Source organism: Mirounga angustirostris, unplaced genomic scaffold (assembly GCF_029215605.1).
Source record: "Mirounga angustirostris isolate CCGP_5_RB_7025 unplaced genomic scaffold, mMirAng1.0.hap1 SCAF_4, whole genome shotgun sequence".
NCBI classification, from domain to species: Eukaryota; Metazoa; Chordata; class Mammalia; order Carnivora; family Phocidae; genus Mirounga; species Mirounga angustirostris.
Window position 1 is genome coordinate 150,782,003 of NW_026991712.1, and position 10,182 is coordinate 150,792,184.

The 10,182-nt window shown below is 39.2% G+C and overlaps 1 protein-coding gene across 1 annotated transcript in view; it reads right to left on the reverse strand.

Annotated features, from left to right (window-relative positions):
* The window catches only part of ELAVL4 (ELAV like RNA binding protein 4), an 88,566-nt gene extending 78,909 nt beyond the window's left edge, over positions 1-9,657 (reverse strand). Inside the window, exon 1 of the mRNA XM_064589175.1 lies at positions 9,540-9,657. Within this exon, the coding sequence (XP_064445245.1) occupies positions 9,540-9,656 (117 nt within the window). The 5' untranslated portion in view covers position 9,657. The remainder of the gene's footprint in view (positions 1-9,539) is intronic.
* Between the last annotated feature and the right edge of the window lie 525 nt (positions 9,658-10,182).

Sequence of the window (10,182 nt, forward strand, 5' to 3'; positions counted from 1 at the left end):
ACACAAACTGCATTATGTGACATCCAACCTTAAAATCCCTCACTCCAACTTTAGCTCCAATCACAGGGACTTAGACTCTTATTCTGTCTTTTGATCAGTGTCAGAAGAAAAAGAAAAGGTGACCTTGATTTCCATCTTCCAGAGAAATGCACATAGTAAGTCCTCGATAAACACATCTTCATCTAACAGCAAATGATAGCTAGCCTCTACAAGGAACACAGTTGGCAAAATAACTTCAAGGGCTAGTCGCAACAAGACAGTAGACAATAGAAGGTAACTGATTCATAGAATGAGCAGGAGTGGATTCAATGCCACAAAGTGCAGAGAGGAGGCAACCTCCACGTTGTGGTGTGTTTTTCAGAATTCTCCATCTTGCTAGAATTGTTTCTCCGCTTCCTCATATCCTGAAAATAGAACTAAACTTAATAGAAAAAGTATTTATGAATTACATTTTTATAGCTTTAACATGAATAATTAAAAAATTAAACTCAAGCTGAAATGTTATTCTTCAAACCAAGAGTCTCAGGTAAGTTATTTTTAATAGAGACCTATGACTTGTAATCTTTTTCCATTTTTAAAAAATCACATATGCTGGTTTTGCACTTTACTTTTGTGGTTAAAAATAAGGCTTTCCAAAAACAACAAAAAACAAAACGCAAGCACAACAATTACATTGACCTTATTTCTTCAACATTTTCACTGCTTCCTCAACAAAAATTATTTAAAGATTCCTTTATGGTGTTCAGCATTTCGTGATCCGTACGAAGAAAGACCCATACTGAAGGGAAAATATCTCTGGTATTAAATACAACGAGGAACTGAATACTGATCTTCCCCATAGCAAAAATGGTCAGTCCTAAAATGGTCAAGTAAAAGGCAAAATCTTGGGGGTGGAGCATGGGGAGAGAGAAAAAAGAGATAGAGTAAGGGGTTGGGGGAGCCACCAGCATATTAGGAGCAGTGACATTGCATAATTCATTTCTTAATGAATGTACAAGGAACAGCGTAAATATTATCATTAAGCAGAGTGAACATCCAAAGCAAGCTAGCTGGCCGATTGCTTTCTTATTTTTTATTCTTTTGTAACAATTCCACTTCCAAAGTGCTTGATTCCTAACACTGATGCGCCAAAGCTATTGTGAGCACACTGCCTGAATACTTAATGAAGTAAACAACAAACAAAATGGCTCATCTTTGGTGCCCCTAGCTAGCATCCCAAACTGGATATAATTAAAGGTGTGAACAAGCAAGCAAGGAAGTAATGAACCTGCAAAGTCGAGGTTCTGAGAGATTATCGGGCATCCCGCACTGCACCAGTTCAAATTTATCACTCATTATCTCTTATATCGGCAAGTGCAGATCCACATGTTGGTACCCCTCTCCACTCTTGTCCTCCAGCCTTTTTCCTTTCCACTTCTAGATGAGTAATTTATGACAATTACTGCTTGTGACAACTCCCACCCACCCACAGATCACCTTTCTTCTTACCCTTAAAAAGCCACTGACCTACAATAGCCCTCCACCCTTAAAATACACTGAGATTTAAAAAATACGAGGATGTTTCTAAAGCACACGCACACACACACAAAGTCACAAAACAATGCACAAATTGCTAACAGAGCCACCCTACCTCCTACTTGTTTTTACCAATGGTTAAAGATTAGGTTCAAATGCTCCCAAAGAAAAAAACAACTCTCCTTCCACATATACGTACATTTTAATTTGAGCCCAGCCCCTTGCTTGAGAGAGCAGCTTCCAGCTCACAAATATTGTGATGAATCTGCACATTTATAGTTTCTCAAGTGGCAACTAAAGAAAGGTGTTTGGTTTCTAATGCAGGTCTGCAGGGTCTGGATCTATCTTTTTTGATTAAGTTTCGTATTTTTCTAATAAGAAAACTCTTGGAGGAGAAGCCACTTCTTATGGGAAGCCGGCCCAGTTTGGTTTTCTTTCCCTTTTTAGAGGCACATATACTTGCAAATATGTATACACATTTGGTAATACCAAATAAGGAAAACCCAAGACAGGTGCAGGATTCCAGAAACACACATGCTTACACAGATACGCGCACACACACACACAGACACACACACACACACCCACAGAGTCTCCCTCTCTCACATATACATACTTTCCACATATCCATCAAATGGATGGAAAAACAGACAGCGGGCAATAAAAGGTTGACTTCACTTTTAAAAGGAGAATTGGCCAATTCTGTACAACATGGTCCATCTACTGGAAGATAGTAAGATAAAAGCTTAAGAATGTTTGTGTCCCTTCACACCCCCCAAATTCCTAATGACACTGGGAAAAAATACTGCATTGCAGCATTTGCCAGCGCACACTCATGTGTCTAACACCCGCGGGCCAGCTCACCAACAAATGTACATATTAAGTGTCCAGGCATATAAATTAAGTGCCTGGTGGCCACAGATCATTGGAACTGATGAAGAAATTTGTCAAGGCCAAAGTACCTCTGTCCACATACAATGACCTCTATCAAGACCGCCATTCCTTATTTACGGGTACACACAATTTGTTTCGTTTTGTTTTTTTTTTTAATTAAAATAAGGCATTAAGATGCCAAGGGCTAAGTGAAACAACGTATATCCTCATGGAAGGAATAGTATGTGGTCTACATAGAGGAAAAGAATCCACCCACAATAAGGAAATGAGTGCAAAGGGGAGAAATCAAACCAAAGAAAGGACTTGCCCTGAGGAAACCCTTTCATTGCTAGTGGTAATTCTTACTTGAGAAAAACACCTTGATTCACCCACAAATTCTTTTAAAGATACTGAACACACACACAAAGCACTACTCAGGCAATGATTTCTAGATTCGAAATGTCAAATAGATTATCCCCAACAGAAATGCTAAGTTTAAAATACCTGAAGTCTACCACGTCTCAAACCCTTTTTCAAGACTGAGTTAAGAACTAAAATGCAAATGCGTAGCTCATTTTCTTTCTCTTTCCTTAAAAAAAAAAATTCTATTATTATTAGCTCACAACAATCTGGCCTTCGTCTCATCACAAAATCTTTGAATATTCAAAGGACCCAGGAAGGGCTATTGGGAGAGAAAAAAGTTTTAAGGCTTTGGAAAACTATCAAACAGAAGCAAGCTCATCTATATCTGGCCAGGAGGATGACTTGAATGAATGGCAGTTAGAAATGAATGGGACTACAAAAATGAGTGGTTAAGTTGCTCGTTAGGTTTTTTTTATCTGAGATATTAAAATTATAAGTCAGTGATTCTCAAAGCAATTTCTCAGCCATTTCCCTATTTATGTTCATCTTATCTTTTTAAAAATTTAAATATTAAACGATGTAGCCATGATGTTACAATGACATATACGGACATTCTGATCATTAAAACTTCGATGTAGTCAGGTGATATTTGCAGAAATATTTCCGATCAGATTTTCATTTCTTAATAAATGCACACTCAGCCTTATGCTTCCGTAAAGGCACACCTCCACATGCAGGTAGTAGGCATTAATATTTTTAAGACAAAGAAGCAAGAAAGGTCAGCAGTAGAACCACGTGTCTTTTTTACAACCCAAGACAAGGTGACAGTTCTTATGGAAATTATTTTCCCCTAACTAAAAAATGCTAGAAATTTCTCAGAAAAAAAACTATATTAGAGATAATAAAAAAAATTATCATAATTTTTAAGAGACATATAGTTATGCAAAGGTTCAAGTGTATGACATATGACAAAAAAATAAGTTTATTTATTTTTACCTCAAGAGTCAAAACAAATTTTAAAAATCCCCCAATAAGAAGACAAAACAAAAAGAAGCCCCTTGCAAGGAAAAAAGAAGGGGGGGAGGTGAGTGCAGAGATTTGCAATGGAGAGAGTAAAAATTAAGAGTACTTTCAGTAAAGCCAATTATATTTCCTAACCTTTTAAGCATATTTCAGTATTTTTTAATCTCTCATTTTGGGGTTTAATATTAGCTACCTGATCATATATCTAATTTGGAAGAAATCATAACAGATCATGGTTTTTATTTTACATCCTTTTTGCCTGAGCACTATACCTTTCAGTCCTTCTGGTACCCACCATCATGAGAAAAAGAGACTACTAGTAAAGCACACTCAGAGAAAAAGGGAGAGATGCCTGTCACCCAGCGCACGCACGGGTCCTAGACGTTCAGAGACACTAAAAAAAAAAAAAATCAGCTTTTCACTCAGTTTATGCTAAGACCAGACCCAGGACCAAATGCCTTGCAGTTGCTGCAAGGGTGCAGCCTGATGGACCTTGGGGTTGGAGGTATAGAGAGGAAAACGAAGCAAAAGGCCAGAACACAGTTTTTCATTTATTATTTTTAAAAGTAATTTCTACTTGGGATATAAAATGAGAGATACAATGAACTCCCTGGAATTGTAGTATCAACATCTGATTTAGTAAAAACACCAATATCACCTAGCACAAAATCATTGCTTTAGGGTAAATCTATTCTACCTATATTTCTCCAATGGATATTTGCTGGAAATTTCTAAGGAATCATTTGCAGAACCTATCAGCTGTGGGAGTTCACTATTATGCTTCCGTCAACTTCATTCAATATAATTTACATTTTTTTTCAAATGGCCTCACAGGATTCCTTGCGATTTTTCGCACGTACAATTTCACAGCAGGGAAAAGGGGGAAAGAGAGAGAAAGAGAGAGAGAAAGCAAGATTCCCTACCCTCCCTTCCCCCTCTTCTTCTTTTCTCTCTCTCCCTCTGTTTTTTAAACCAAAAAAAAAAAAAAAACAGGAGAGACAGAACAGATGCTTAAAAATAGATTTCTAAAAATCACTGTAAACCAGAGTTAGAAATGTAATTAACACCTATTTATAAAGAATAATTAAAGTTGGGCCGGCCACAAAGAACAGCAAAGATAATCGAGGTCCTGTCCTCCCCCCCTTTTTTACACTGTTTGCAGTGTGTTCTCATGATAGCCACCTGCTCCCTACTCGGCTTTTCCTCTGTTCGTTTCCCCGGCAACCTTTCATTGGGTTTTCCTCCCAGCTATCGCTTTCAGTTGGGCTGCTCGGTCTAATCTTATTTGTTTTACACCCATCAAAACAAGCAGCCAGACAAAGGCAATCCTCTAAGAATGGGAAAAAGACCACAGCTTTGTTATAACATCTATGCAGAGCGAAAAGTCCTCCCCAGGCTTTTCTAGCAAAAAATAAGTGAGATGGATATGAATTTACAGCCTCCCCACATACCCGGCTTTGAAACCCTGTGAAAGCTATTGCTGGTGAAATTCAAAGTCAAAGTGGGCACTCGTGGCATCTGATTGTGCCATTTTGTGCCATATCTTCAGGGTCAGCATCAGGCGACAGGAGCGGCACTCAAGGAGTTTCCCTGCTTCTTTTTTTTTTTTTTTTCCGAAAAAGATGACGCTAAAAATAGATTTACTACTTTGGCAGAAAGGTTTTCTACTTCCCATTCCACATCCCAAAGTCCTGTTTCACAATTGCATCTGCTGGTACTGAACCTCACCTCCTCCACCCCTCATACCCAGCCTTCCCCATCACTCCTAGCAGGAGACTGAAAAAGAAATGTGCCTTTAACTTTAACAGTCATGTAATTCTGCTGAAAGCTCACAGAGGCGGTGGACACGCCAGCCAACAGCAACGGTGACATTGTGATTGTCAAAAAAGACACCAACCTTGCTTGGCTAAATGTGTGTTCGATGGAAGAGGCAGTGTGTGTGCCTTGTGTGCATGCAGTGGCATTACACTTGGAGATGGATTCTGGCTTTCAGAAAAGAGAAATACTAATAAACACACACACACACACGATCTGCACAGTGATTCACGATGCACAGTCCATCATCCTTACACACACACACACACACACACGCACACACACGGCTGGAATCTCCAAGCTGCCTTCCTCTGAATTTTCACTTACCATCTTCAAGCCATTCCACTCCATCTGTGATCAGAAGAAGATGGACCCTCACACAGTGTGTCAAAAGCGGAAAGGAACGTTATGTAAAAGCTGACATTCCTTCTTACAGAGCTGCTGCCCAGAGAAGGAAGCAACAACTCAACACGCCAGGCACCGCTACACATACAAGCCGCCTCCTCTTTTTTATGAGGTCATGACAGGAAACTCTTTGAAATACAAGATGCAGCATTTACTGAAGCCCAAATAAATCACTCTCTTTGCCGTTCTGACTGCGCAGTCCCCCAAAACACAACTGCCCATCTCAACGTTCAGTATCCAGGAACTGCCTCTCGATCTTTAAATTTCCAGGACGGAAATGGAGATTCCTAACCCCGCTGCATCCACCTCCAGCCCCACAAAACCCAGGCACACAGACAAACCCCCTCTCCCTTACAAAAAAAAAAAAAAAAAATCCCCTTTCTGCCAATATGGTCTCGTGTAATATAACCTCTTTCAACAAACCAGCAATTATTTCTGCCCACCTCCCCTCTACACCAACCCCTCCTTTATGTTGAAGGGAAAACTGACAATGACCTGTTAAAAATGACAATCCATTTCCCCACTGCTTTTCAATAAAAGGACCTACCGGCACTCTCTACACAAAAGAGATAGTAAATGTAGGAACCAAACAGCAGCAGAGAACTAAACTCTTGTGCAAGCATAAGACTGGTCAAGGTGTAGATGCTTTTCTTCCCTCCAGCAACACAAACAACAGATTATAAATCTAGTCATACCTACCATAACCATTCTTATTGGCAAATATTGGGTCTCGCAGAGCTTCGACTCTTCTCTTAAAATTTGCAAAGGTTTCAGGATATATTTTTTTAAATGACTACTATTGTTATATATATTTAAAGATCCACAAAACACAGTGTGGATGATTGTAAAGTAAATCAATTATTTGGGGGGAGGGGACGGGGGGGGAGAGAAAAAAAAAAAAAGAAAGAAAAGGAGCAGTGAGCTGAAACCCCCGATTCTAGGATGTAGATAAGAACAACTGAACAGAGCCTTGCTGAAATTGGCTCGAAGCTTCCCCTTTTTACATCCATTTATGGGACCATCTGTCAGCCGAAGCCAGGATCTGATTGGCTGGGGAAACGAAGGGAGGCGTTGCAACATCAGGTGCTATTTAAATTAGCTACTGCCAGATTGACGATGTTAATGATTTGGTGACCTCTACAACAACAGAGACCAGATTTCTGAACTGCTTCTTGTGTCTGGTAATTAAGGCCAGGCTGAAGCAACAACAGCCATACTTGTATTTTTACCTTTTCTCTCCTCCTAGCTCAAAAGTACTGTAACAACTGCAGGTCATCAGCCGGCCGCTTGCAAACCTTACCAGTGGGAGTGTCCTCCCTTTCCCCCCGTCCTGAAGGCTGCACCACCAAACCCCTTTGACAGAGGGCTTTTCCAGTACAGAATATTTTCAAGCACCTTATCTTTCTCGACAGTTGCTTTCTAGCGAAATGCATATTTAATGATCTGCCTCTAGGCTTAAAGATACAACAAAAGCACTTTAATGTGCTGATACATCTACATTTTAACTTTATTATTTCCTAATATTGCTGATTTTTAGGAAGTAATGCTCATTCTGCAGCTAACATGGCCAGCGTTTCAAGAGAAAACAAGTTTGAGATTGTGTTTGCTCCGCGAACTGGGTTCCTACAAGTTTGCTTCAGAAACCTACTTGCTAAAAAAAAAAAAGAAAAGAAAAAAAAGCTGGGGGGAGGTGGGGGGCAGCTGTCAGCCTCACCTTTCTGCCTTCTGTCTGAGCTTTTCAAAACAGAGAATGATGAATGATTTATTTAAATGAATTTATTTCTCAACTTGGATAGGGGCATGATCTGAATTTTTAAAAATGCACTAAAACACGTTCTCTCTTTGCTTTCCCCATGCTCTAAAGAATGTAAAGCATGCTTTTGACAACAGCATCATTTCATGACTGGTGCAGAGTGCATATCTTGCTGAACTGAACTCGTGATTTTGCTTCTCTCCTTCAAAAGATGTCTTTTTTCTTTGGTCTCTTAAAAGACTTGCAAAGAGACATTTAGCAAGTGTGTCGTGATGTACACAGTTTGCATACCTATGTTTTACATTTCATAACCTCTACAATACCAGTCTTCAATAATGTAGTATTTTGTTCTGGTTTGGGTTTTAAAGGGGCTTACCTGAGGAGTTTTTGCTTTACTTCTATCCAAAAAGCTAACTTACCGCTATTTATTTAATTCATAACTTAGTCAATTGGTTCCTCAATGAATACATAGAGGTAACAAATATTACTAAAGAAATAATTCAACATAATTTTAAATCTTTGGCTGGAGTTGACAGGAGATGGGACTGGGCAGAATAAAAATATAGACCGAAAATCATGCTACACTCTGGGCTTCAAGTCCAAGAATAGATGTGTCTGTGAAAAATTATTAGAAAAGAAAATAACCTTTGTGTTAAAAAAAAATAAAACTATTCTCTCCAGCTACTATTTCACAAACACACACACATAAATATACATAGATATGCACACTTTTAAAAATACAGATATACCACAAAACAAAATGGGTTGGGTACACTCTGTGGAGAATTAGACTTGAATATAAATACATTCAGCTGTTAGAAATAAAAATCCATGAAATAGAAAAGTAGAAATGTTAAAACTATAACCCCTTCGAGTGGAACAAGACTGAATTAAGTAAACTTTTAAAATAATTTCTCTAGCAAATATACAAAGAGTCCTACCGAGTCACAATAGTACTACAGTATCTGTTGAACTGTGTTCTAGGGATGAATTCATAGGTTAAGTGTTCTAAAGAGCTCAACATACAGACACAGGGCAGATACAGGTGCCCCAAATCAATGACAGAAACTCTGAGTGTGATCTCCCCAATACGGAAATATTGTGAGAAGAAAACCATGAACACAATGCTGACAAACACACAAATGAAAACAGCTCGCTCCAGAACAAAATATTTACTTTGTTTTTCTCTGGAGGTTAGAAAAGTCAGAATTTCTTAAAACCATTCTCCCCCATCCATACTAATCTCAGCACACTTCATGAGCCATTAATTACCATTAGGTATATCCAAAGATGTTCTGGCCACTCTTCTGAAACAGGAACTGTATATTACAGTATAAATAATTCGCTGGTTTTGCCAGGTTAAAAAAAAAACAAAAAACCATGCACTTTGTATATTGATCACTTCTCCAAAAAACCTCCACTCTAAAGTCTTTCAATGGAATCCTCAAACAAATGCACAAATGTCCTCAGAGGCCTTTTCTCTAAAGACAAAGGCAGAATCCTATTGTTGGGAAAAGTCAACCTTATTATTGCATTTCCAATAGTACCATTCATCTTTCAGAGTGAGGGGCTGACCGCTCCATCAGTGGTGTGACATTTGTAAAGCAACAGATTCTCAATATATTATCTCAAGAATCAGGCAGGCAAGTCTCCCAGTCATGCATGATTTTTTTTTTCCTGCCACAATCCTCCACCACCACAGAAAGAAACTTGTCTCACTCAGGCAGCTAAGCCAACCTAAAAATGATATCCCAAAGCTGTGGGGCTGCTAGCGCCGCTGTATCCCTCTTACCATAAATGAGCAGTTTCTTGACTCATTAATAACAATTTCCCTTAAAAGAAGGAATCTCATATCGGTCAGCCCCTTGCCACCATGCACACATCCCAAAGGTTGCGGACATGTCAGCATCAGTCGCCGGCAGCCAGCTTTCCCACACAGAGTCCAGATGGACTGTACCAGAAGCCAATTCAGCGTTAATAACTACCTACTCCGCGCAGAGGAGAAGCCTTACGTGGCACAATGGGCTAGGAAACAGCAGCCAGCTGAAACTGCAAATAAAAAAGACAAACCAAATTCTCCAAAAGCACCAAAAGGAAGGAACAGAAAGGGAAGCGTGAACTGTATTCCTTGACTTCCATGAAGAAAAAAAAAGAAAAAAGAGAAAAGAAAAAGAAAAAGAATCCTTCATAAACATGGGGGGGGGGGGAATGAGGGGGGGAAAACAGATGCTGCCCAGAAAAAAGTGACAAAATATTACCTCATTATTTAACAAAGCAGCATTAAGCGTCCTGCTGATTTCAAACATCTTGCCACAGATTTTGTTTTAAGAGAAACAGATAGAATCCTTTGCAAAGCACTCCGTCTGCAAAGGGTTCTTCAATTTTCTTGTGCGCCACGGAACAGTCAATATATTATTTCCCTAGAGTTCGCACAT